Raw genomic sequence first — 26,611 nt, 5'->3', positions numbered from 1 at the left:
CTACAGCTATCTGCAAATAATTCCTTGTATACGTTTATGTACTTGGTAATTAACCTGAAGATGATACTGAGTATGATACATGCACAGATTACACATTTAGAGCTACACTGAACATAGTGTCCTCCATGGTGTTACCTTTTTGAATTTTTTTTTTTTTTTCATTTTTAAAATTTACATGTTTTAATGTCAGCCACCACTAAAAGGTAATATAGACGTATACTTTAGTCTTATTACATACTTATTGTAGGTATACTAAAATGGCCCAAATATAAAAAATAAACCCTGACCCTGTGGACATAGGTCTTTGATGTTTTTTTTTTTTTTTTTGTCTTTCTCATTTTTCTCTAGAGACAAAATGATATGAACATTGTTGGGTTGGAGTCAATATTAAAGTATTTATACCTGTAAGAAAACACTGGCAGCAACTTCAGTTAAAAGAATGGAGAATCCCACAAAGTTACAGCCGCAATGGGTTAGACTGAATATAATTTAAAACGTCTGACGATATAAATCTCTTTCGGCTGGTAGCAACAGACCAACCACATCAGAGACGGACAGACAGACAGACGGGGACAACGCTAGAGTTCTGTGTCCTGCAACTCCGGCCAGTTAGATTTTATTCGTCATTGGTACATCCGGGCACTTTATTTTTTGATTGACAGTTGCCATGGCAACAAGCTAGAGCATCGCCATTTTGTCAGGAGGGTTTTTTTCCCCAGCTCAGTCTTTTCAAATGTTCTCCCTTCCCGCCGGAATAATGCTGTCAGTGGATATATATTTGACATTTTTGGATAATGAAATGCGTCTAGTGGATCGGATGAAGAAGATCAAGAGGCCGACGTTTTAACATAGTTGAAATAATTAGGCGGCGCCGCACTAACTCAGTTGTCCGTGTCTCTGGTCCACCGGGCCGGTTCACTGCGCAGGTTTGGACCGCGCGCCATTTTGTGAAAATTGACACAAAATTCTTAACCAAAATTATCAGAGGACACGCTTTCTGTTTCATGTTTTAAATACTCCGAATTTGACTGTAATATCGTATGCATCGAAGTGGCTGGCGCTAAATTTGCAAAGACAACGTAAAATCAGATTTTTGGCATAACGTTTATTTAGCGGTAGCTAGAATTGTTAGCTTGAGGCTAGCCAAGGAAGCTACAGCTAGCCAGGGCAGGTAGCTAATGTTAGCTGCGTTCATTTTGTCAACTAGCTAGCCAGTTCGCTAAGGTTAGCTAGTAAGTTATGCGTGCTAGTTAACGTTAGCATGTTGCTAGTCATCAGCTGATAGTAACGTTAGTCAAAGTTGCTTCGATCGCCGATGTTGTTCATCAGAGCTGGAGATATGAAGAGCGTATTAAATCCGACTGGCAAATTATTTTAGAGTTTGCCGGTCAGAGGACGAGGACTGGATTTAACGTTAACATTACTCGCTAACCGTGCAGGGAGGGGAGAATCTCAAGCTGGATAAGTTTCCTCATCATACAGGTTATTGGACTTTAAATGAAGATCGTGCCATCAGAGGTAAGCAGTTATAAAATCTTATCATTGACACGTGCTTTCGTTAGCTGAGCATCTCATGTTAACGCTTTCGCATATATATATATATTATATGTAACATGAATGGTTAATAATGGACGCGACAGTGAAGTTGAGAATGGTAGCTTATGGTATTGCGGCTAGCTAACATTTTATGGCGGTGCCGACTCCACTCAAGCCGACGGTAACAGTTGCTTCAAGTCAGCAGATTAACTGACCAGTTTTCATGTTGGAGAGGAGCAGTTTTTACAGCAGGTTGTGAACCAGAGAAAGCAACGGATTGTGGGGGGGTTTGGACGGAGTGTCATGCTGGCACGGTTACCGTTACAGCTAACACTAACCCAGTGATATTAGACATTGTCATTGTACGATTGAAGCAAATGTTGCCGGGCAAGCTAGAACATCTGTTTGATTTAGTGTCAGTTCGCTGTCTAACTCCATAAATATTAGAGATGCGTGTTGTGCTTTCGCCTTAAATGGTTCAAAACCTCACTTGGCTAACCTGGCTAACGCTTTGTAGCTAATTCGGCTAACCTGGCTAATGGTTAACGTTGACTTGTTGACGAACCAGCTGAATGGGCCCCACAACCCGCTGGCTGAACACAGCGTCACTAGCTAACGTTAACGTTGGATTGGTGAGAGATATGCTTGCTTGTCCCGCAGTTTTCAGGGTAACGTTAACGACGACGGCGTTAGCTAGTTAGAGAGCTAACGGTAACGTGAGCTTCAATACGTTTGTCATTTCTATGAGGAATTGGAGGCATACGCGAAGGATATGTAGCGAGAGAGGACGCAAATTAAGACTGAATATGCTTTCTAAATTCCAACCATGACGAGATCTACCCCATCATCTGTAAGTACAGAGCTATTCAGGCATCGTCTTTATACACGAACGTTAGGCTTCTAATTGTTGTGGATGGGTTACGTTTGATTCAGATTTGGAATGGATCTAATCAGTTGGGCGTGAGAAGATGACACATATGTTTGTTACAAGAAGTATTTAACCATCACTTGTGATGTGGTAGGGCTACTAATAGCAAGCTAGCTGTCCTTATATTTACACCTAAATAGGCCCGTTGATGCCGTGATGACTAGTGCCAGGAAAGGAACTGTTCCTATGTCAGTACTGAAAATGTAGAATAATCAACCGTTTTAGAGAATACAGAGCTACAAGTGCGCTTGTAAAATGGCTTTGTGGTCAGTTGCAGCTTGAATTTTCTTAGTAAGACTGACCATGTATATGTACCAAATTTATCCCACAGTTTTATTAGTCGGTATAATAATTGCAAATTAGGCACAAACCAAACTTTCCCAAGTCTTATTATTTAGCAGCATAATCTTGCACAGTAATTTCAGTGGGGCAGTATCATTTTTACATTTTTAAAGCAAGCATATTTTAAATATTAAAATATACCATGAATGAAAAAGTAGACTGATTGTGTACATGCTGAGAGAGATCCAGTATTAATAAATCCACAATAACATTAATACAGGTAAGTTTAGTTGAGTGGTATGTTGTCAGTGCTTCTATGAGTAAACTGTTTTCTCCTTTAACATTTCTGAAGAGTTTCAGACCTTTTAATTTTGAAAATTTAATTCCCTGACCTAATATCTTTTATGACTAATAACAGCTGCCTCTTTCAATTTTAGGCTTAATTTTGAAATGCCTGAAATGATAAATTTGCTCCAAACAAAATTTGGGTTGTCCCTACTTCTTCTGGAGTCTTCTTCTTTTCAACAAAAGTTTAACCACTATGAAGTTAAATCCCACCAAAGATACTCAATGATAATGATCTGTTCTTATTCTTTGTAGTGGGTTGTGGTTTGCTGCTGGACTCTCCTCCCAGGATGATATGAAATTTAGCAGGAGACCATGCATCCAGGTTAGCTGCTATATACATTAAGCCTTAACCCTTTGGTCAGAGGTGGTGCACCTAAGAGCTTCTCCCTTACAGTTATTTTGCTGTTTTGAGTTACTCCCCAGCTCAGAATAGAGGGCAACCAAGTCAAATAACATTTAATAATTACAGCATTGGTTTGCACAAGAATATATATTTCCATAAAATTCAGTATAGTTTTGCGTTTAATGTTAAAGCTAAACATGTGTAAATAGTGTTTTCAGGTCAACACATAAAGTCATCATGACAAATTAGCTTTAATATTTTAGTGTTTTAAACTCAGATTTTTTTGTGCAATACAAAGACTATAAATATATATTAAAAGTTTTTATATATATATATATATATATAATAAATTGATTTATACAAATATAAAATAATAGTTATTATAGTGCTTCATTTCTTAAAACACAGCCTTTGCTTGTGCTGTATGTGCTCTATCATCTTACAGCTCCTCTTATTTCTGTCAGTGGATGTGTATTTTTTCCTTTTCCAAAGCTGGGTCAGCTTTCTAACGCTTTCAGATGGAGTGCAGGTTTTGGGCTGTGCAGCTATTTTGCTGTCAGGCTCTTGTGTTGAAAGCAGCGTCTAAGTGTGCCAAAGTTCAATTTTATTTCTTGTTTATTTCTTGTTTTCTCATTGGAAAATGGGAGCAGCTCTGCCCTGGCAACAAAAGTAGGCTATTTGCATACTGCGTTGTGATTGGTCTGTGCATTGATGGGCTTGCCAAATCACGCTGTATCTCTGTGGTGATAGGCTATGCTAATTAGGTGCTGTTGCTGGGATTCTGAATAGTGGTTACTGTGTAGCACTGGTGAATTGTGTTGTCTGGTGAGAGATGCTGATAGCTGAACATGCTATTTAATAATTTTTTGATTCCTTCTGGCTTAAAATGAAGGATGATTCACTGTACAGTGTGGAGATGCTTTACCTTCACCCCTTTTTACTGTTAAACTTGCTGTTTTGCTCCTTTTTCTTCACAAAGGTTGATATCTTACTGCTATATTATGTTTTGTGGTTATCTTATTGTGCTTTTTGTGACTTTACATGTTTTGCAAAAGACACTATGTATTAACCTGACATTTCTTTTAACAACAAATGAATCCTTTCTATTGTTCTTAACATATAATGTTTATTTTTGCCTGTTTTAAAGTGGGGACTAAATTATTTCATCATAATGAAAATGCATATAATACAACTACATTACATATTTGCATTTTTCATAATTTTTTTTTTTTTCATCTTACAGGTAAATTTATGATATATTTTGGTTGAGACAATTCTCACTGTTTACTTTAAAGATTAAATAACCCGTATTTATATCATTTTATGCGAAGTAAGTATAAAATATCTGTAGTTTTCAGTTTTTAGGCCAAAATCAACAGTTTTAAGGAGAAAATACAGTTGTTTTGCTTCAAAACTCTTACCCTTTTTGCTTCTCAGTGTTTGTTTAATATCATTTTAAAATGCAACTCATGGCAGTGTTAATTTCTTTCAGGAGGAGAGACTTCAGCATGCAAACCTTCGTCCGTCCGGCTTGCGCCCTCTTTTTCTTTACACACTGCTGGTCTTCAGATGGCTGCTCCAATGCCCCATACGCACCAGCAGTACAGTGACCGCCACCAGCCAAGCACTGACCAATCTGTTACGGTCTTACCGTACAGCGACCAGACACCACAGCTCACTGCCAATCAGGTACACTAATCTTATCTACAAGCAGCTCTTAGATTTCTTTTAGATATAATGTGTTAACTTACTACAACTGTACTACTTGTGTTAGAAGAAACTCTACTTCCTTTTTTCCTACTGTCACCAGGCAGACTAGCTGCTTGTGAAATGTTTTTATTTGCTTAATGACATACAAGACATGTTATTTTCCTCTAGTATTACAATTTAAACAATGTTCTACATTTTTATAAGTATAATGTTAAGATGTACCCAGAGCCCAGTTACTTAGGACTACAACATATACTGTTTGTTTCTAAAATGTATGTGATTTTCTCTTTTGGTACTTCAGAGGCACATGCCCCAGTGCTTTCGTGACCCAACTTCAGCTCCCCTGAGGAAGCTCTCCATTGACCTTATCAAAACATACAAACACATCAATGAGGTTAGTATAATGCATCCTTAAGTGAAAATATCTTTGTGATGTTTATATTTTCTAAAATGCTCATGAAGTTGACTTAATAATGGACATGAACATAATAATCACGTGATTTGTTTTCTCAATTCTTAGGTGTATTATGCAAAAAAGAAGCGACGGCACCAACAGGGTCAGGGTGAAGACTCCAGTCACAAAAAGGAGAGGAAAGTCTTTAATGATGGCTATGACGATGATAACTATGACTACATCGTCAAGAATGGGGAGAAGTGGATGGACCGCTATGAGATTGATTCCTTGATAGGAAAAGGATCATTTGGACAGGTACATGATTTTGAAATACTTAATACAAAAGACAAGTTTTGAAGATGGACATTTTAATTTTACTCTTTTTACATAACATCAAGATTTCTAATTGCCACCTTTTTTTGTCGTTCTCTTTATATTCACTTAACATTGATCTAAAAATAAATAAATAAATAAATCACTAAAAGTATGAAATTTCTTTTGCTGCTGTGTTTAGGTTGTGAAAGCATATGACCGTGCAGAGCAAGAATGGGTTGCCATTAAGATCATCAAGAACAAGAAAGCTTTCCTCAATCAAGCTCAGATTGAAGTGCGCCTCCTAGAGCTAATGAACAAACATGATACCGAGATGAAATACTACATTGGTAAATAAAATCTTGAAATTTGCATCCACTGTGATAAGATAAGAAGTAAAGTTGGCTTTACTTTGTTCAATGGTTTATAATGTGTTTAATTTGTTTATTTCCTAGTTCACTTAAAGCGTCACTTCATGTTCCGGAACCACCTCTGCCTCGTGTTTGAGATGCTTTCATATAACCTGTATGACCTGCTCCGAAATACCAACTTCCGCGGCGTCTCACTCAACCTCACCCGGAAGTTTGCCCAGCAGCTATGCACGGCGCTGCTCTTCCTGGCCACACCTGAGCTCAGCATCATCCACTGTGACCTGAAGCCAGAGAACATCCTCCTCTGTAACCCCAAGAGGAGTGCCATCAAAATAGTGGACTTTGGCAGCTCATGCCAACTAGGACAAAGGGTATCTAGCTGCATCCTTACATCTACTAATAAAATTAATGTGGTCAATATTGTCTTATTTTTCAAACAAATGATAGCTCGAGTCTTAGTCCTAAATATAGACATATTATGTAAGTTCAAGTCTACACATAAACAGTAAATCTACACTCTACTAGCAATATACTATGTTTTTGCAGATATACCAGTATATCCAGAGTCGCTTCTACCGTTCCCCAGAGGTGCTGCTGGGAATGCCCTATGACCTGGCCATCGATATGTGGTCCTTAGGTTGCATCTTGGTAGAGATGCATACTGGAGAACCCCTCTTCAGCGGAGCTAATGAGGTAAATGTCCAGCATTAGTAATTAAACTTGAGAAGAGCAAGTATTGACTATTATTGACATAATTTACTGTGTAGCCTTATAATGTCATGCAGAAGATTAAAGTTGACTTTTACAAGACTGAAAAGTATACATTACTCACTTGTCAAACCTTGAAAATTTTGTGTTTGTTAAATAATACACAGTGTGTTAAAAAGTAATAATGGCTGCCTCCATGAGAATTTTGTGATCTTCAACATTTTGTTTGACAGGTAATAGGAATAGAAATGTTTTGTGACTTTGCTGCCCTTAATGGTCCTCAAGGAACACATTAGTGACTCTCCCCACTGACTGCAGTTTAAAATTAATTTGGTCAATAACTTGTTCCCTAGGTGGACCAGATGAACAAAATAGTTGAGGTTCTTGGCATCCCGCCTAATCACATAATGGACCTAGCCCCAAAAGCCAGGAAGTTCTTTGAGAAGCTTTCGGATGGTACATGGAGTGTTAAGAAGACCAAAGATGGCAAAAGGGTGAGCTCACTTCTGCTAGTGTTCTTCATACTAGAATATCTCTTTTGTTATTTTGGTTAAAACCCAAAGAGAGTCTATGATGACATAACAATCTCTGATGAATAAGTTTCTCATTTTCTCTGTTCTCTGGTTTAAAACAGTATAAGCCTCCAGCCTCACGGAAGCTCCACTCCATCCTGGGTGTGGAGACAGGGGGTCCGGGTGGCAGACGAGCAGGGGAGTCTGGCCATGCTGTCGCTGACTACTTGAAGTTCAAGGACCTGATCCTACGGATGCTGGACTATGACCCTAAGAGCCGCATCCAACCCTACTATGCCCTGCAGCACAGCTTCTTTAAGAAGACTGCGGATGAGGGGACCAATACGAGCAGCAGCGTGTCTACAAGCCCCGCATTAGAGCAGTCCCAGTCTTCAGGAACCACCTCTAGCACCTCCTCAAGTTCAGGTAACTGCTGTTGATAACCAATGGGAGAATGGACAGAGCCCGTTAATTTTATATTGAATGAAACTCTTTTGTCAACTGTTTGTCAGTAGTTTTGTTCCAACATACTGTAAGAAAGATACCTAAGAATTTAGATTTAGATTTTGACATTAAAATCTACCATATTGCGGAAGATGTATTTTTGTAAACATCATCTCTTCCTTGTCTTAAATTTGATGGATCCTTTGTTAAGGCTGCAAGAGTGACACTTTTGTTAATCCCCTAGGAGGGTCATCTGGGACAAGTACCAGTGGCAGAGCAAGATCAGACCCTACCCATCACCACTTACACAGTGGAGGACACTTTGGCACGGCTATGCCAGCCATCGATGGTGACTCCCTCTGCCCACAGGTCAGTGAAATGATTAAAAACCAGAAATCATATCTGATACACAGTGAAATTATTTGTACAGTGTAAACATGAACTTGAAATGGTAACTATGGTTGGTATATATTGTTACATCAGTGTTACAAACAGCTGTGATGAATAAATAAATTTGTTTCCCATTCCATTGAAAACTTTTATATAGTCATGTTTAGTTTTACGTGGTTGTAGTCTGTGTGAAGGCAGGGTAAACATTACAGGCTTTAATGTGTCAATTTCTGCCTTGTAACATCACTAAACATCTCTTCCACTTACTAAAGCAAATGCATCTATTACTTTGTTTGATATTGACAGGCAAGACAGCCTTACCCACCTCCGCTGGTGTGGGGAGGTGGGGTCGGCCCAGAGTCAGTCACTGGAGAGACCCATCCAGTCCAGGAGACCACCTTCCATGTTCCCCCTCAGCACCCTAAGGCCCTGCATCCCCACTCACATACTCATCACCATCACGGGCAAATGATGGCTACACGGCCACGCCCACGCCACTACACCTCCCCGACACACAGCTCTTCGACACAGGACTCCATGGAGGTGGTTCATGGCCATCTGTCCATGACCTCCCTGTCTTCCTCTGCCTCCTCTTCCTCTACATCGTCCTCTTCCACTGGGAACCATGGCAACCAGGCCTACCAGCTCCGCCATTTGCCTGCCGGAGCTCTTGACTTTGGTCAGAATGGTGGGCTGAGCATGGGGCTAGGTGCCTTCTCGAACCCACGGCAGGAGACTGGCATGGCAGCGCACCCTGCATTCTCCATGGGCACGAACACAGGGCCTGCCCACTACCTAGCGGAAGGCCACCTGGGCATGAGGCAGGGCATGGACCGGGAGGAGTCTCCAATGACTGGAGTGTGTGTGCAGCAGAGTTCTATGGCCAGCTCGTGACTGCACTGACATTTGGCTGTGTGTTCCCCCTGTGCGTCATTTTTAAGGTGGTGTTTTTTACTACAAGGTGTGTTGAGAACAAAAGCTGCTCACGTCAGAAGGGAGATATCACTGAACCGCTACTACAGAGAAAAACCTTTGTTAAAAAGTATATATGTAATTTTCATCAGTTTTTCTTTTGCAATCATTAGGCACAAAATAATACTGCGGAATAACCATAGTGAGATTGAGACATCCATCTTACCATTTCACCAGTTTCATGTAACCACCAAGTAATCACCATATGGTATTATGTGGCAAAATCTTCTAAGGAGCATTTCAGAGCAAAGGTTGAAGCTGTTTTGCAGGTAGTTGTTGGTGATGAAATGCTTGGCGTCCTCTTTCGGTTCCAACCGTGGACTGCCTGACATTACTGTTCCACTGGTTCTTCATTATTTTGCCCTTTTTTAAGTGAAATTTCACACAAAAGCTGCTTGTAAATCCTGTAGCTTGACAATGAGGGGAAGTGTTTGCGGTGATATTTCTTGTTATTGGTCTTGGTATTGTGTAACTCTTTTTTAAGGGGAGCACATAGCAGTGGAGTCCCTAATAGCGTGTGCTGGCCGGATGGAGAGGAGAACCCCGCAGGTGGATACTGGCACCAACGGGGTCAGAGGAGAGGGAAGCACCACCCCTCAAGCCTAGAGGCCCTGTAGCTCTGCAAGCTGCAACCGGGCCCGGCACAGACGAGAGCAGCGATGGGCATGGGAGACGAAAGGATCCAGCCCAGTGAAAGGAAGACAGTCAGTGGCTGGTTCTTAGATAACCCTTTGGCCTTATGACTCATGGACTTGGAATGGGATGGAGCTGGACATTATCATTTGAATTAAGATGGCTTTTCTCTATTTTTCTCTCCAGACAGCCCTTAATTCTTTAAGGAAATTAAAACAACCTAGAAAAGGTAAATAAGAATGGTAATTTGAGGCCTTTCTCGACAAAGATTTCTTCTTCAGCAGGGCCCCACATAACAGGGTCTTATTGTACACAACAACCTCCTAAACATTACTTCCTTGAAAATCTTACTCACTGGTTAAGGATTTTGCAGTGGAAAGAACTATCTATTCCAGAGTCTACCCTTTTATGTTTTGTTATTTTTCCCTTTTGCATGTAGTTCCTCATCAGAACCACCTGCACAAGTCTCTCCATCCAAAACATGGAAACTGAAGAAAAAAATGAGTTAAGTGACTGCCTTTTTTCTCCTCAAATTATGCTGTGAATTTTACAAGAATTTATTTTCCCTTTGGATATGTTTTTATACCAAAGCAGTTGTTTTATAGCATATAGGTGTCTGTAACCAATAATGTAGCAGTTCACCACTTTGACGCAAAGTTTATCAAGATCTTATTTTAACGTCAATACAAACAGCTGCAATATATTACTTTAGCAAAACTGGAGATCGTTGTTGAGACCGTTGGCTATTGTGTATTCTGGCCAGATTTGTTTGCAACGTTTTACCAAAACTGTTTCCATATTAATTGGTAGATTATTTTGGGAGTCTTTTAAAACTTTGGTATGTTAGAGAATTTGGTAGTTACTCTGCAGGCTCCGGAGTAGCAAGATAGAAGCTGATGGTTTAAAAAAAGGAGACTAATGCGTTCTATTTCTGTGTCGTCGTTTTTCTTTTGCCCCCATCATACTATTTCAAAGGGTTGTGCTGCCTTTCATACATCATTTGGTCAACTTGGCTACTTTCTGCCATGAAGCAAGACGTTATGTCATTGACTTGGCAGGGTAAAGATAATTGTGGCAAATCAGTTTGTGTTGAATAGTTTTGCTCTGATTTGGTAGGGCAGATCCCCATGATTGTTGTCCTATTCAAAGGGAAAGGGTGCCCGTCAGCCCACAATCACATGCTTTGCCTAGGCAGACATGCATGTCCTCAAAACATTACAGTCAATAACCAGATTTTTTTTTTATATCAGGGATTTTGAAGTGCTTTCTTTCTTCTGTTGCTCATTTTACCAGCTTTGAAATGAAAAAAAAAACAAAAAAAACAAAAAAAAACCCTGCCCACAGCCACCTTTCAAATTAAGGGCAGGCCACAGGTCATGCTGTTGTCATTTTGAAGGAGAAACCATCATAAGATATCATGCTTGGTATTTTCCACAAACAAATGTAAAGCTACCTATATTGAGATTGGGGTTTTATCTGGATGTCAAGGTTAATTGCAAATTTGCAATCATTTTTCATACCCCGCAGAATTTGAGACATTTAGAAACTGCCAGTGGTTTTATTACTGGCACTCATACTGGTACTAAACATTCCAAAAATAAAGACTGAAAAAGAAAAAAAATTGACTGCAGTGACTAGTAAGTGTGCGCCTATTTCAGATCATGCTGATTGACCTCTTATTTAGAGCAGTTGTCATGAAATGCAGCCCCTTTTTAATAGTTGAAATAGAATTTATGTATATATTTATATTTTTTTAATAAAGGAAGTATAGAACTCACTACCTTGCTCCTGCTGGTATGTTGATTATGTTTGTCAATTTGGTGACCATTCAGTGGGCAGGAACTCCTGTTTTCTTAGTGGCAAAACCTTGCCTTTTGGCAAAGGTACTTGACTACATCAGGACAACACTATGAGGTAGGGTTTGAATCAAACAGGGAAAGCTAGATCTTCAAACCTTAATAATTTTCACAGGGTATATTGTAAGTGCATGTACATCACAAACCTTACTTTTTGGTTATATGAGAAGCACATGGTTGAAAAAAGGTTCCATCTTTCATAAGCCTGTTCAGTTTGTGGGTTATACACAAACACGTATACTTGTTGACATATCTGAACACCCGACAGAAGTTGAAATCCTCTTATTTAATTTGAAATTTTCCCTTTCATTTTTGATTTCACATTTTTTCACTTTTTTTGTACATGCAACATGCACTATAGAATTGAACAGCATGGGGGAAAGGATAAGTCCATGTATCCACAGATTGTAAGATCTAGTCAAGACTTTGCTGTGTTTATGACAATGCCCTTTGTATTATATTAAGACAGTCTTATGTATGATATATAAAAAGAAGTTAATTGAATTGCTCTGCGTGTCTTTATTGTCCTTTGTCGACTCCATCAACATAGCACCTTTCCAATATGTTTTTTACTTTTCACCCCCAGTAACATAAACATACATATTCCACAAAGCCTTGTTAAATTCACACATGCATATGATTGTTATGCTTTAGAACAGTAAAATGTAGTCAGAATATACAATTATATAACATCAGAGACACTATCAGTTGATGCCCTGGCTCGTTGGTCTAGGGGTATGATTCTCGCTTCGGGTGCGAGAGGTCCCGGGTTCAAATCCCGGACGAGCCCATTTTATGTTTTGATCCCAGGAATCAAAGATCAGATATGTTTGTGAACGGACACTGCAATAATAACGGTATGACCTGACAGGCGGGGTGAGGCACTGATCATTTTCGGCTTTACAGTGGCCCATATGGGGTGTCTACAGTGATCCCTGAACTGAAATACGCAATAAAAATGATCTATGTGGGAATGTGGTTTTAATGCCCTATAGGGATACTGGATGATGCCAACTGTAAAACATACCATTCTTTTACTATGAAGAAAAACTGAGGGCTCGTCCGGGATTTGAACCCGGGACCTCTCGCACCCTAAGCGAGAATCATACCCCTAGACCAACGAGCCATATGCCTTCTCCCCTGATCACACAATATGTCATAACTCTACAATTTAATGACGTGTTGCTCTTCTAAATGTTATTTAGAGTTTCTGTGTTAAACCTCATTAGAAAATATTTACATGTTCTTCTACCCTTAACTATATAGATGCTATATGCTAACTGGGATATAGGGACAAGGGCGAAGGCTAGCAGTTAGCTAAGAGTAAAAAGGTAAACTACTCAGCTACATATATCGTCTCCTTCATCAAGCCTAGCTCTTTCATCAGTTAAGGACTCATGACTTGACTTTTAAATCAAAAACTGATCTTCGAATGATTACTAAATGACCTACCCATGAACATTTAGTGACAGACTTGACGGTCCAACCCTCGGCAGTTAGCTAAAATAGCCTACATCCTGCTGTGCTCGTGAGTTAACCAGTAGGTGGCAGCAGTGTGCTTATGCGAGCCTGCTATCATCAGAAAGACAAAGGAGATGACGAAGAAAAAATTTGAGGTCTTTTCATTGGCCCAAAAAACAGGTCGCTGTAGCCCAACCAGCCAATGAGTATGAAATGACCGTTTTTTACCAGTTGTCCAATCTGATGACTCGGGGGCGGGACAATTACCTCCTATACGATTTGTCTAAAGTGTACAGTTCACAATGTGTTGTCAACGCTGTGCTCGTTTTGAGTGTTTTCGCCGAGACTACACCTCTCTTGCTCTGGTCGTTTAGGTATTTATGTCGGTTCTAAATCTAGCTGTGAGTTTGCTTTGGTTGTAGAAACAACTGAACTTCTTAGTTGATATTTGTCATCTAAGTTAGCCGATGCTAACCCGCTAGCCTGAAACATGCCAAATTTTTGCGCGGCACCGAATTGTACACGGAAGAGCACACAGTCCGATTTGGCTTTTTTTCGTTTTCCACGGGACCCGGAGAGGTAAGACAACAGTTTAATAGTAATTTTAGTATGTTTAAAATATCGTGGCGTGGAGAAGTTAGCTTACGCCAACTCCATGGTGTCAGAGCGGGTGAGAGAGTACACAAGCCTATGGGGTAAAACATCTTTAACAGTTTTTGTCAATATTGTATGTTGCTTGTTGAGAAAGAAAAAAAGGGTCGTCCCATGTCATCCGTGTATAGGTAAATCTTAAAAACTATGGCTGAGTTGGCAACTTAATTGTAAATAAATGTGAAAGTGCATTAAGAAGTTGTGCAGTACCATCAACTGACTGTTATCAGTCACCTCTCAGTAGCTGGTGACTTATAGACCCTAATATTGTACTAGTAACTGGAATATATGTCCAAATACTCAGCTGGAAAAGACTGACATAAGGTAAGGAGGAGTATAGTAACAAATATTTAATAATTTGTTTTATTAGAAAAAATATTAGTACCAAAGCTGTGTGATGGCTACAATCATATATCCCAATATAACCTTGGTATTTTCATATCTGTTTAATAAGTATCACGATAGATAACTATAACAATATATACTATTAATAATGAATAAATACATTAGATATGTCTATTTTAATTGAAATGATATGTTAGGTAGAAATATTTTTCCTCTAATTTTGTATCTTAATGTATATTTTATGTCATTATTAATCTTGTACGGAAGAACATAAACTGTCAAAATGAGAAATATTTTAGGAACCAAGAACCCTTTAAATACTTATTTCATTCTTTTCACAGTAGTAACAAAAAACATATTCTCTTGTACATTTATGCTCAAAGTAGTGTGAGCTGTTTGCAACCAATTGTCAAGTAAATCTTTTTTTATTTTTTAAGATGCAGAATCTGGGTAGAGAACTGCCGCAGGGCAGATCTGGAGGCAAAAACATCAGACCAATTAAATAAGCACTACAGATTATGTGCCAAACACTTTGACCCTGCAATGGTTTGCAAAACGGTGAGTATCTCGCATGTCACTCTCCATCTCATTTCTGTCCAAAATTGTACTTGTCAAATACACTTAAATGCTTTTATTATTTTTTCAGAGCCCATACAGGACTGTTCTGAAGGATACAGCCATTCCCACCATATTTGATCTGACAAGCCACCTGAAAAATCCTCATACCAGACATCGCAAGCGGATTAAAGAACTTGTAAGCAGATGATTAGTTTTAGACAATATTTTAAGGTTTCAAACCGCTTAAATGTGTATCCAATGCTGAGTATGTAACTAAACTTCAATGTATAATTTCAGACTGAAGAGGATATACGGAAGATTAAGGAAAGGAGATGTAAGTTATTCAGACATTGATTTGTGATTGTGAGTTAAAAACGATGAATACATTTGGGTTTTATTTTGAATCACTGAGCTTGTTTACATGTGCACCAATATTCCCATCATTATCCGATTTCTGGAATCGTCAGATTATTCAAGTGATCATGTAAACAGGATAATCTGATATGTTCTATCAGTTAATGGCAGTTATCTGACTGAGAAATTGCATTAACACACCTGGATTTCTCCCCAATACGTCAATGTCTTCCAGCATAGAGATTAATCTGTTTTATTTTGTTCTTTTACATCTGCGCTTGTGTAAAAATAATTAAAATGAACGGAAGTTACATTGTCAAATGTGAGCGGAAGACAGCAGGAAATTTAAGTCTATTCATCACTACGTACGTTTGAACTCTGAGAGAAATCTGATAATGGACTGGAGCGTCTAAACCAGGGTTTTTTGATTATCGCATTTCTTAAGTGTGTGTAAATGCGTTAGATGTGATTAATTCAATTACCGATTACTCCCAGTTACCAGACTTTTATGGACATGTAAACAGGCTTGCTGTTTATTTCTCATCTCTCTCCTCAGTGGCATCTTCTATCGGACAGCTTCCTTCCAAGAAAGAAGCTGCAGCTGAGGATAACGTAAGCAACAATGAGGATGAACCTCAACTCTCCACAGAAGAGAAGGAGTTTCGTGACTACCTCAGATCTTTGTTTGAGGTTGTTGTAATGTTAGGAAAACAGACTATCCCATTAGTGATTGATAGAGAAACTAAGGCTGGACACAAGAGAAACAACTTTCATGCCCTTCTTGATTATCGGATGAATGCTGGGGATGAAGCTTTGAGAAAGCGCTTCGAGTCCACAGCTGTCAACACAGAATACCTCTCTGCAACCCAGCAAACCCAGCTCCTGGACGTCTGTGAGAACACAGTGAGAGAGGAGATGCTAATGGAGGTGAGAGAGAGTCGCTTTTTCTCCATCGTCACCGGTGACCTTGTTGAAATCACAGACGAGAAACACCTGCCTCTATTTTTACGATATGTGAACCAGAACAATGTCCTCCGAGAAGAGTTTTTGGACTTTGTCCCATTTGATGGAGATGAGTCTGCACTGGTAGAGAGGCTGGAGGCACAGCTGACCGACCGTTGGGGGCTTAGCATGGAGGACTGCCGTGGTCAGGCCCACAAAGCCACAGGCACTTCTACCACTAAGATGAAAGCTGTGGCAGTCTTACTGATGGAAAAGTATCCCCTGGCATTACACATGCCTTGCTCTTCTACTGCACTCAATATCCACCTCGCCAACACTCTGCCTTTTCCTAATGTCCAGATAGTCATGGAAACTCTGAGGAGGATTGGTAATTTCTTTAAGACTCCGTTCACTCAGGATGAACTTGAGAATGCTATCTATACTCACTACCAGAAAAATGAAGAAAAGGCAGCAACACTAAGACAAGCCTGTGGTCCACGCTGGACAGAGCAGCACAATGTCTTTGATTTGTTGTTGGATATGATGGCACCCCTTGTGCTATGCATGTTAAGCATAACAGAAAATACTGATGGAAAGTTTGCTGATTCTGTCACAGCAGATGCATATTCAGTCACAGAAATTCTGATGGATTTTGAGGTTGTTGTAACTGTTGTCATCTTAAAGAATGTCCTCACATTTACTAGAGCCTTTGGCAGGAATCTCCAAGGAGAGACCTTGGATGTGTTTTGCGCTGCCAACAGCCTAACTGCTGTCCTGCATTCACTAAATGAGGTAAATGATAACATTGATGTGTACCATGAATTCTGGTATGAGGAGGCTGTGAATTTAGCCACTGTTTTGGACATTCCTGTGAGGGTACCCAGGCTGTTTCTTCGGAAGCACCGAGCAGCTGAGGCAAGTGAAATCCAAGCAGAGGCATATTACAAAGAGTATGTGACTGTGCCTGTGATCTGCAGCATCATGCAAGAAGTGGAGGACATGTTCTCTGAAAACAACCTCAAAGCTCTGAAATGCCTGTCACTGGTCCCTGCTATCATGGGCCAAATGAAGTTCAACACCACTGAGGAGAACTACGCCGACGTTTACCGTAATGACCTCCCCAACCCAGACACTCTACCTGCAGAACTTCACTGTTGGAGAATCAAATGGAAGCACAGAGGCAAAGAGGTGCGTTTGCCCACCACCATCCATGAAACGCTGCAGCTCCCAGACGTTAAGTTCTTTCCCAACGTGAACTCCTTCCTCAAGGTGCTCTCCACTTTGCCAGTGCTGAAGTATGAGGACAGTAACACTGACACAGCAAGTGAGCGGCTGCGGGCTTATCTGAACAGCATGTCTCCCACACAGTGGAACAAAAGCCTCGCCATGCTTAATGTTAACACTCATGTCAAGCACGACTTGGATGTCATGGTGGACAAATACTGTAGACTGTACCCAGAGGATGATCCTGAAGCTGAAGGGGAATCGGAGGAAGTGGCAGAGGAGGACGGTGGGGTGAAACAATGACATGGACACATCAAATTGATGAGCTCTTTAATGTGGCTTCAGCGTATATTTACTGGTAGCACACATGTGTTTTCAGGTTATTTACACCTTGATTTTTGTAGTTATTAAATATCAGATGTAAAAATGTGATGCCATTTCTATTCAGTACTTGTAAAAACCAATGGTGCTTTTAAATTGTGCTAATTTTGCAGGAAAAAAAAGCTACATCTGAACTAAAGAAAACCAACAAAACAAAGTGCAAGCAATGTTTAGATTGTATATATTTTTCTGTGACATTTGTAATGACATTTATACTTTTGTTGTATGTTATCTCTTTATTATTTTTTTAAGCTTAGTGTTTGCTTTTAATTCAAGCCTCATGATGGATTGTTAGTCTGCAGTGATCACTTTTTAGTGACTATAAGGCAGGCAGAGCACAAGAGGGAGCAGTTACACCAGGATTAGCTGTATCTATGAAATGATGGTCTGATTTCATACATCTTTAGCTCATAGCCGATTAATTTTGACCTATTTTGACAAATTAAGAGGTTAGTATGTTGGATGTTTGCAGCAGTGTAGTTTTAAGATGTAATAAAGTTGCTTGTTTCACTGTTTATTGCCTTGTTTGGTGAAGTATTTTCAGTCAATCCATGAAAGTTATTAGTATTTCATGAGATTTTTTTTTTTTTTTTGGGTACTTGGATGGCTTGGCAGCAGAGGGGTTAAACCTGTCTCCTCCCTGTTTTGCTGGCCAGACAGTGACGAGCTCAGGTGATAGTTCACGGTGCAAACTCACAGTGCAGACCCCAAGCATCTCGAAGCATCACACAAATGTGGGTGGGGTCGCTTTGATGCGCAACCAGACAGAAATGTGCACTCCACGGCAAACCCCTAAGTCCATTTAAACTTGAGTAAGAACAAACAGCCTGCAGGAGGGAGAGAGAGGGAGTCGTGTGGGCTCCAGTTTCTTTGCATAGACTTAGATCCAGTGAAAATAAAGCAGTGAGGACTAACCCTGACTAGGCAGAAACCTTAGAGGGTGAGGGGCTGAGTGAGCATTTGCAAATCTTCAAGTCGTGGGTAAGACTATTTTTTTTTAATTTTTTTTTTTACGCTTTTCCCTGTTCATAGTTTTATTTTTGTGCATCTTTTCCATTCAGTGTCCTACTATCTGTCATGGCATGGCCGTGCATTACGCGTGCTTGCTGCATCAATCGGTTCTGGAGCGAGCTGGACAAAGCGGACATCGCGGTGCCTTTGGTTTTCACTAAATACTCGGATGTGGCCGAAGTGCAACATCTGCCCCATCACCCGCAGCCGAGGCAGAAGAGAGCCGGTGCCATTGCCATAGAAACCCAGCCGCATCCCGGGGAGCAGGAGGCTGGGAAGGCACCGCCCGCGACGGGTGCCGCAGCGGGCAAAGATGGCTCTACTGCGTCCGTCATGCGCCAAGACTTCAAGGCGTGGAGAGTGCGCCCCGAGCCGAGCTGCAAACCCAAGAACGAGTACCAGCCGTCCCCGGCCCCGTTCAACACCGAAACACAGTATCAGAAGGATTACAAAGCCTGGCCTATACCGAAGAAACACGACCACCCCTGGATCCCCAAACCGAGCCCCACCGGCGGGAGCGCAGGAGGCACCAAGACGGAGCATGTGGCCGCCGAGGCCGAGAGCGGCCCGGAGAAGAGCGAGATAGAAGAGAAAATACAGGAGAAAGAGTCCAAGGAGGCGGTGAAGAGAGCACCAAAGAGGGAAAAGTCGATGGAGAGAAAAGCGGGTGATAAGACGGAGGGGCAGGTGGTTGGAGATGTGAGCGCAGAGCAGAGGAAAGGCAGAGCAGCGGCGGACGCACTCAACAGACAGATCAAGGAGGTGATGTCCACTTCCAGTAGCTACAGGTAAACACAGGACAGCAGAAACTACAGACAAAAAACAAACAAACAAAAAAAAAAACACTTCCTTTCCTGCTTGCAACTTGCAACTAGGTGCTGCATAATCCCCCGTTTCACAACATTTCTTATAGTCTTGTAGTTAATAGTATCCCACACTGGCTCTTCCTGGTCATGAAACATCATTAACTTGCATTTTTCCCCTCACCTCATTATGCTACAGGCCTATTTGTATTGAAGGATGCAAGTTCTCTTGTTACATCCTCCAGTAATTTCCAAAAGCAAACTGATATTGCCACAGATAAAGGCTGAACTATTGATTTTTTGCTGCTTATCCTCCCTAAGAGTACTACAAATCAATGATGAAGCCCATGAATGAGCAAACCAGTAAAAGGCTCTGAATTGAATTGTGTGTCTTATCATGATTTCTTTATGCAGGCTTCCTTCAAATTGAATTAAGGATGTATAATACATGCAAGTAAACACAACTGTCTGTATTCATCCTGCCTTTACTGAATATTAATAAACTCAACATAGTGCATGGCAAGCTTTTTATCTGAACCTAGTCTTGTTAAAACAGTTCTTAGGCTAGTGCAAATTAAAAAAAACTTACGATGATAATAAACTTAATGTTTGCAAAATGCTAGATTAGTCAATTGGAAGCAATACTGACAAAAAATATATCAGTATGTTACTATTTGATAGACCAGATAACCTTTCAGCCGTATATATTCCAAATGAACGCCCTCCTAATTTCCTCCTAATGCAATAAAAACATCCTTAGTTCTTATTAGCTTGTGTTCATAAAGCATGTGCTTTTTACAGACTACACCAGTTCGGTTTGTGTCTGTCTTTAAGAGTATCTGCTGCGTGTCAGATATTATAGAATGTAAAGATCAGGTTTGAAGATGAACTCTAAAAATAACCGACGCACAGAAACGAATGCATGAACATGATCCTGTGATGCAAAATAAAATACATGAAGTAATCCAGGAGCAGTGGAAGTCTGTGTATTATGTGTTATGGCTTTTTCAGGTCAGTTTGCATCTAATTGGACATGCAGTAAAATGACCTCCTGTTACAACAAAATGCCAGCCAAGGATATTTGGTAACAGTATTGAATGCATACACAGCATCCAATTATTTCTAAACCTTTATGTTGGCCTTACTCCACTGTTCTTAGGACCGAGTTCAAGGCATACAAGGATGTGAAACCCGTGAAGCCCATCAAAGCTCCTTCTCAGTACAAACCGTTTGTGGAGGAGACCAGTCTGGAAACCAGCTACAGTGCCACATTTAAGGGGGAGCAGGTGAAGGCTCACCCCACTGACAACAAGCTGCAGGAGCGCAGGAGGATACGCAGCCTTTACAGTGAACCTAGCAAGGAGCCCACCAAGGTGAGAACAGGGTCATGCACAGATCTACTGAAATGAGGGCAAAGCTTTCAATGTACTGGCACCACCATATACATTCTGAGGTACGTTCACGCATTAAGTTCACTGAAGTTCCTGATTTATTGTCAGATGTAAAACTTTATTAGCCCTGCCATATCTTAAATTTAGTACTTGATGTTTAACATAGTGTATAACACATAATGTTTTAATCAAACCAAGTTTCTTAAGTGCATGTAATTACTTTTCAGACTTCATATATTGGCAAAAACAATATATCAGACTTTTGTTTGAGAAATTTCAATATACTGAATAATCTATGATGATGATGATGATGAACATATTATTCATGCATACCAATGAGACGCAAGAATTATTAGTAATGACAAGTTTAACTGAACCAACTATAATCTGGAAATGTGGCATATGTCACTCCTTAGTCTGAATTTTTTTTTCACTACTTCATCTTAATCACTGACTTAATACCTTTTTAATATTCTCAAAAAACTTGGATTGGTATCTTCATGCATGCTAACAATAGGTTAAAAGTGTCTTCAGTGGTGTGTTCATATGGCCACTCCCTCTCTCATTCTTGTAGGACTTCTCAGAGACTGACAGCTCTGTTCTTAACCTGCTGTAGTCAGGTGTGTTTTCTGTTTCTTCTAGAAGGCATGGAGGCTGACCTCTGACTGATCAGGCACAAACGTGCATACTGTATACACACACACACACACGCACACTCAACACAGTATGCACTTTGGCCAGTACCAACTGTGTCCACATTTGTCACCAAGCTGCCAAATGCAAACCTCCAAAAAGTATTTGACACATTTTCACTGTTTTTTCCCATCTCTCAGCCAGCACTGCCCACCACTTTTTTGTTTTATTTAATAAATTTTGGTTATAAATCATAAAGTGGGTTTCTGCAAGAGGATGGCTTCATTAGTGGATGGAAGAAAGGCACTTAGATGTTGTTAACATGTAACAAACTGAAGCATTTGTTACCAAGTTAAGAAAAAAAAACACATTAAACAGATGTGTACAATTAAGGGCTCTATTTTGGTGAAAGGGTGTGGTGCAAATTGCATTGAGCAAAATGGGTTTCCTCTATGTCAACACCCAAGTGCTGGGCATGGTAAGGATCTAATTTCAGTGTCTGTAGAAAACTCCCTTTAATTTTTCGGCTTTGTCACACAATTTTTATATAAGAAAAATTGAACTCAAGTCTCTGATATATTCAAATATAATGAATCAAAAGAAATGTTGGAACACATATAAAATACAAATAAAAACAGAATCCAATAATTTTCACTTCTCCTAAACCCATATTTTGTTGGCAATAGAACGTAAAAAACACAGCAAATGCTTATTGTGAACTGAGAAATATACAGGAAGGTAATGTAAAATGGCAGCATTACATCTCCAGAAAGTTGGAACAGGGGCAACAAACAGCTGGAAAAACAACAGATTCTAAAAATATGCATGTGGAGGAATGTTTTCCAGCTATTTAGGACATTTGACAACAGGTCAGTAACATAAAAACACCACCGTAGTGTCTTGGAAGTAAATATGGGCAGAGGTTCATCAATCTGCAAAATACTGCATTTACAAATTGTGGAACAAATATAGAATAATGTTCCTGAATGTAAAAACTACAAAGACTGATTTAGTCAAAACATTCTGAGAATCTGGAGACAAGGCCAAAAGTCAGTAAGTCTGAGATCTTGATGTCCTCAGGCAGCACTGCATTAAAACCAGACTTGATTCTTTGATGGAAATCATAGCATGGATCAGGAACACTTCCAGAAATGACTGACCACAAATGCAGGTTAAAGCTCTGTTATGCAAAGGAGAAGCCACATGTGCTCATTTAAAGTGGACTGAGGCAAAGTGGAAAACTGTTTGTGGTCAGACAAATCCAAATGTGTGAAATTCTGTTTGGAACCATGGTCCCTGTGTCCTCCAGACTAAATAGGAGAGGGACCATCTGGTTTGTCGTCAGCGCTTAGTTTAAAGGCCTGCATCTGTGATGGTATGGGGGTGCATTAGTGCCTATGGAATGGATAGGTTGCACATGTGGAAAGGCACCGCTAGTGTTGAAAGTTATGTGCAGGTTTTTGAACAAGATATGCTTCCATCCAGGGAAGGCCTTGCATATTTGAGCAAGACAATCCTAAACCGCATACTGCATCTATTACAATAGCACAGCCTCATAGTAGATGAGTCCTGGTGCGGAACTGGTCTGCCTCCAGTCCAAACAATTCAGGAATTGGAAACATTTGGCACATTTTGAAACAAAAAATATGACAAAGAACACCCCCGATTGTTGAGGAGCTTGAATCCTTTATCAAACAAGAACGGGATAATATTCTCCTTCTGAAACTCCACCAACTGGTCTCCCAGACATTTACAGACTGTTGTTGAAAGTACACAGTGGTAAACAGGGCCATGTCCCAACTTTTTGGAGAAATGTTGCTTCCATTTTATTAAAACATTTGATATGTTTTCTATGTTCTATTGTGAATACATTGTTGGTTCATGGGGTTTGCAAATCATTGGAGGCTATTTTTATTTCCATTTTACACAGTGTCCCAACTTTTTTGGAATGGGGGTTGCAGAAGTTTTAGATAAAATGCTCAATACATTGAGAGTCTTTTTGAGGCAGTAATCACATATGTAGAAACTAAGCCCCAAGACGTCATGTGCATGTTTTACACACTGTACTAGTCATGAGGTATATGTGGTGAATAAGTAAATGAATAGTGACACCAACCCCTTCAACTCATTCTGCCTCGTCCCATTATGAACAACAACAGTAGCCAACTGTGACAACAAAATGAACACATGCCCACTTACTGCTCTTTACATCTTCACAGAAACAGAGCCCTGCATTTTTTTTTTCTTTCAGAAGCAGCATTATGCAAACATTTATCATCTCTTACAGTTTACAAGGTGTAAGCTTTGTTTTCAGCAAAAGTTGAGCATGCTTTTTTGCTGTTTTTACATTAACCCATTTATATAACTTGAATGTTATAGTGCTTAGCTCTGATAGTATGTTCCTTGATTAATAAGGGCATCTACCTGCACCTAACAAGTCAGCTGAGGAAATCATAATCTTAAGGTTCTGTTGAGTGGAATGTTACCAAAAGACTAACTTCATTTACTAATATAGAGGATGTAAGTTTGTTAGAGGCTAATTTTGGTGAAAATCCTGCACGAATCACTGTATAAAGGAAGAGGCACAAATTCACCTTTTGTGCTGTTTTGTTTTCTTTTATCTTCATTGCACTAACCACATAATGCAAATGTCACCTATAGTATATGGTGTCATTTGCTTATCATTATAATAAGTAGTAGGGTTGAGAAGGTATGTATTGCATGACCTGATATAGAGTCTCCTAAAGAAAGATTCAAAACATTTTGGAAAATACACTTATATGCTTTCTTGGAATGGTTAGATAAGTGGATCAGTAGTGCTCTCATGTCTGTGTGGTAATTGTATTTTTGTCGATAAATAGCCACATAATCCCATATGAAAAACCATGTCTTTTCCTTCTGGATGAGGCTATGTTCAATGCTATCCCTTTTACTTTACATGATGCTAAGCTGTTACCTGCTGGCTTTAGGTTAAGTATCTAACAGAGAGCTTTGTCATCTAACTCTTTGCACGAATAGTAATAACTATATTTTCCAAAATGTTGAACTATTTGTCTTAACTTAAGTTGAGTGTACGTTTTTGAGACACAGTGTAAAGTCAGTATTTGCACCTCTACTCTCCTCTCAGGTGGAGAAGCCAGTGTCACGCACCAAACCAAAAAGAGACACAACAACAACACAGGAAGATGGTGAAAAAGGCAAAAGAGAAAGCAGATTGCTAGTTCCCTGTCAGCCAAGAAGAAACCGTCTTTGGGCGCCGCTGAACCCAAACCAGAGGGAGCTGTCACAAAGAAGAGCAAAGAGATAAGCAATAGACTGGCTGAGGCAAAGCATTAAAAGTCACATCTTTACACTGTCTTTGCATTTTGGTGAATTAGCAAATCTCTTCCCTTTGGTTGATTTCCTTACCTGTTGTTTTTGCTGCCTTGTCATTTACTGTTCACTTTTTGAATGGGCACTGTGTTGAGCTTTTATAATAATGCAATACTTTCAACTGTAAACTGTGTGTGCGAGTGTGTAAGAAAGTGTGGGGATCCCATGTGTTGTGGTGCACATAATGGCTTTCTATTATTGAGCACATAATTTGCACTTATTTCCTGAGTTCTGTTTGACCTCAAACTTTAAAAAGAGCCATCAGTACACATGCAGCATGTGTATGAAAGGGCATTTTTACCTTTGTTTCAATGAATGTCTCCTGACATTAGTATTAAAATGATTGTAGAAAATGTCAAGGGGATGTTCTTTTTTTTGAGATTGTATCAAATGTAAGGTTTTGTGGAAAATAGAAATCCGTTTTAAAGGTTGCGTTTCCTAGTTACAGTGCCTCCGCTGTATGGTCCTGGTTTTCATTTCATTGTTCTGGATGATATCTGGTTTCATCAGTTTGGTTGCTAAGAAACCAAATGAAGTGTAATATAATTGCTACAGCTTGCATGCAAGAGCCCATCTTTGGTTGAGTAGCAACATTTTAGCAGACTATATGTCACAGCCACATTTTAGCTTGTAAATTGAGCATTTAGAGATAAATGTATAGGGGCAAGACCTTTACAAATATTATGCATGTGTAGTAATAGATTCTGGTCTCACCAAAAACATACAGTAAAGTCATCGTAGAGGCTATTAAAGCTATAGAACAAACACACCAGCAATATGGTCCCACAATTATACAGTATTTCTTGCAACTGAAATGGAAAGAGGCCATGTCTACTTTCCTCTAATTCAATTAGAATACTTCAGTTTTATGATGACTCACTGTTTTGTGGTAACGTACTCTATCCACCTCCTTTGAGCTGTTACACTGTAATTGTGCTAAAAAATACATAAAAGATGCACACTGACCTAAAAAAAACAAAGCAGAACTTCCTGCAAAATTTTCACTTTGATTGGGGCTGATTATTCAGGTGTTGAAGGACAAGGAATGAGCCAGGACTTGACGTTCAGCTCTTGAAAAATGCTGCTGTCCTGAAAATACGCAAATCACTTCTGTACATTGTGAGTGTGACATGATGTGTTTTTACTAAATCATCATCATCATCACAGCCTTCCTGTTCTAGTCGTAAACACATTGTCTACCATGAGCGGCCCACTTGGCTGCACTGCATAACACACCGGTCACACAAGCCACCATGAGCTGCTGCTTCGGTTTCAGCTTCTGTGTGTGTCTGAGGGATGGGAGTTTTTGTTGTGTGACCTCTACAGCCTGCTGCCTGCTAGCATCCAGTCTGACCCGCCACCACTAGAAGTGCTACTCAGCACTCCGACACCCTGGTGCTATATCTCTCATCTTAAATGCTGTCTGGTCCTGAACTGTGTGTGGCATCAGACCAGAGTGAATGATGATATGACAATGTCATGGACCGCTGCAGACATGTTGTGATACCGTGCTTGTATTCTCAAGCTTGCTCTGAATGAATTAAAATGATGTTACTGAATGGTGTTGTGACTCATTGGCCTGCTCATGTTTAGAGATTTTAGAGAGGACAAAATGAGCATGAAATTGCACTAAATGGTAAATAATTGCAAGAAACAAAATATGCTGTGAAAGTTTTGTCATTGAACCCTTCTAGACCATAATAAGGTCATGTACGTTCAATTTTTTATATGCTGATGAATTTACTC

At 39.9% G+C, this 26,611-nt stretch overlaps 3 protein-coding genes and 2 non-coding genes across 8 annotated transcripts; 4 read left to right on the top strand and 1 right to left on the bottom strand.

Annotated features, from left to right (window-relative positions):
* Positions 1-671: 671 nt before the first annotated feature.
* dyrk1ab (dual-specificity tyrosine-(Y)-phosphorylation regulated kinase 1A, b) lies at positions 672-12,243 on the top strand. Of its 4 annotated transcripts, XM_030151487.1 has the most exons (12): positions 672-1,518; positions 3,347-3,416; positions 4,930-5,126; positions 5,449-5,541; positions 5,668-5,856; positions 6,056-6,203; positions 6,309-6,595; positions 6,771-6,917; positions 7,286-7,426; positions 7,567-7,870; positions 8,133-8,257; positions 8,585-9,172. In XM_030151487.1, the coding sequence occupies exons 2-12, from the start codon at positions 3,407-3,409 to the stop codon at positions 9,170-9,172; spliced, it is 2,229 nt and encodes a 742-aa protein (XP_030007347.1). In that variant the 5' UTR covers positions 672-1,518; positions 3,347-3,406. The 4 variants fall into 4 exon arrangements, with proteins under 4 accessions (XP_030007347.1, XP_030007350.1, XP_030007351.1 ...); XM_030151490.1 differs by lacking the exon at positions 3,347-3,416; XM_030151491.1 differs by lacking the exons at positions 672-1,518; positions 3,347-3,416 and adding an exon at positions 2,183-2,386.
* A 214-nt stretch (positions 12,244-12,457) lies between these two features.
* On the top strand, positions 12,458-12,529 carry trnap-cgg (transfer RNA proline (anticodon CGG)). The gene has a single exon. It is a non-coding gene; the product is annotated as a tRNA-Pro (tRNA).
* Positions 12,530-12,793: 264 nt separating this feature from the next.
* trnap-agg (transfer RNA proline (anticodon AGG)) lies at positions 12,794-12,865 on the bottom strand. The gene has a single exon. It is a non-coding gene; the product is annotated as a tRNA-Pro (tRNA).
* Positions 12,866-13,429: 564 nt separating this feature from the next.
* Positions 13,430-18,169, top strand: thap12b (THAP domain containing 12b). Its single transcript, XM_030152815.1, has 5 exons — positions 13,430-13,779; positions 14,634-14,754; positions 14,843-14,950; positions 15,052-15,088; positions 15,665-18,169. The coding sequence occupies exons 1-5, from the start codon at positions 13,691-13,693 to the stop codon at positions 17,575-17,577; spliced, it is 2,268 nt and encodes a 755-aa protein (XP_030008675.1). The 5' UTR covers positions 13,430-13,690; the 3' UTR covers positions 17,578-18,169.
* A 202-nt stretch (positions 18,170-18,371) lies between these two features.
* Positions 18,372-26,424, top strand: LOC115432005 (microtubule-associated protein 6 homolog). Its single transcript, XM_030152763.1, is given in 5 exon segments — positions 18,372-19,454; positions 20,629-20,842; positions 24,621-24,674; positions 24,676-24,705; positions 24,707-26,424. Coding segments are annotated over 5 exon segments (1,143 nt in total). The 5' UTR covers positions 18,372-18,732; the 3' UTR covers positions 24,830-26,424.
* The last annotated feature ends 187 nt before the right edge of the window (positions 26,425-26,611 follow it).

This window comes from Sphaeramia orbicularis, chromosome 13 (genome assembly GCF_902148855.1).
Source record: "Sphaeramia orbicularis chromosome 13, fSphaOr1.1, whole genome shotgun sequence".
Taxonomy (NCBI): domain Eukaryota; kingdom Metazoa; phylum Chordata; class Actinopteri; order Kurtiformes; family Apogonidae; genus Sphaeramia; species Sphaeramia orbicularis.
The sequence above is the reverse complement of the archived record's forward strand: the minus strand, read 5'-3'. Positions and strand labels throughout refer to the sequence as shown.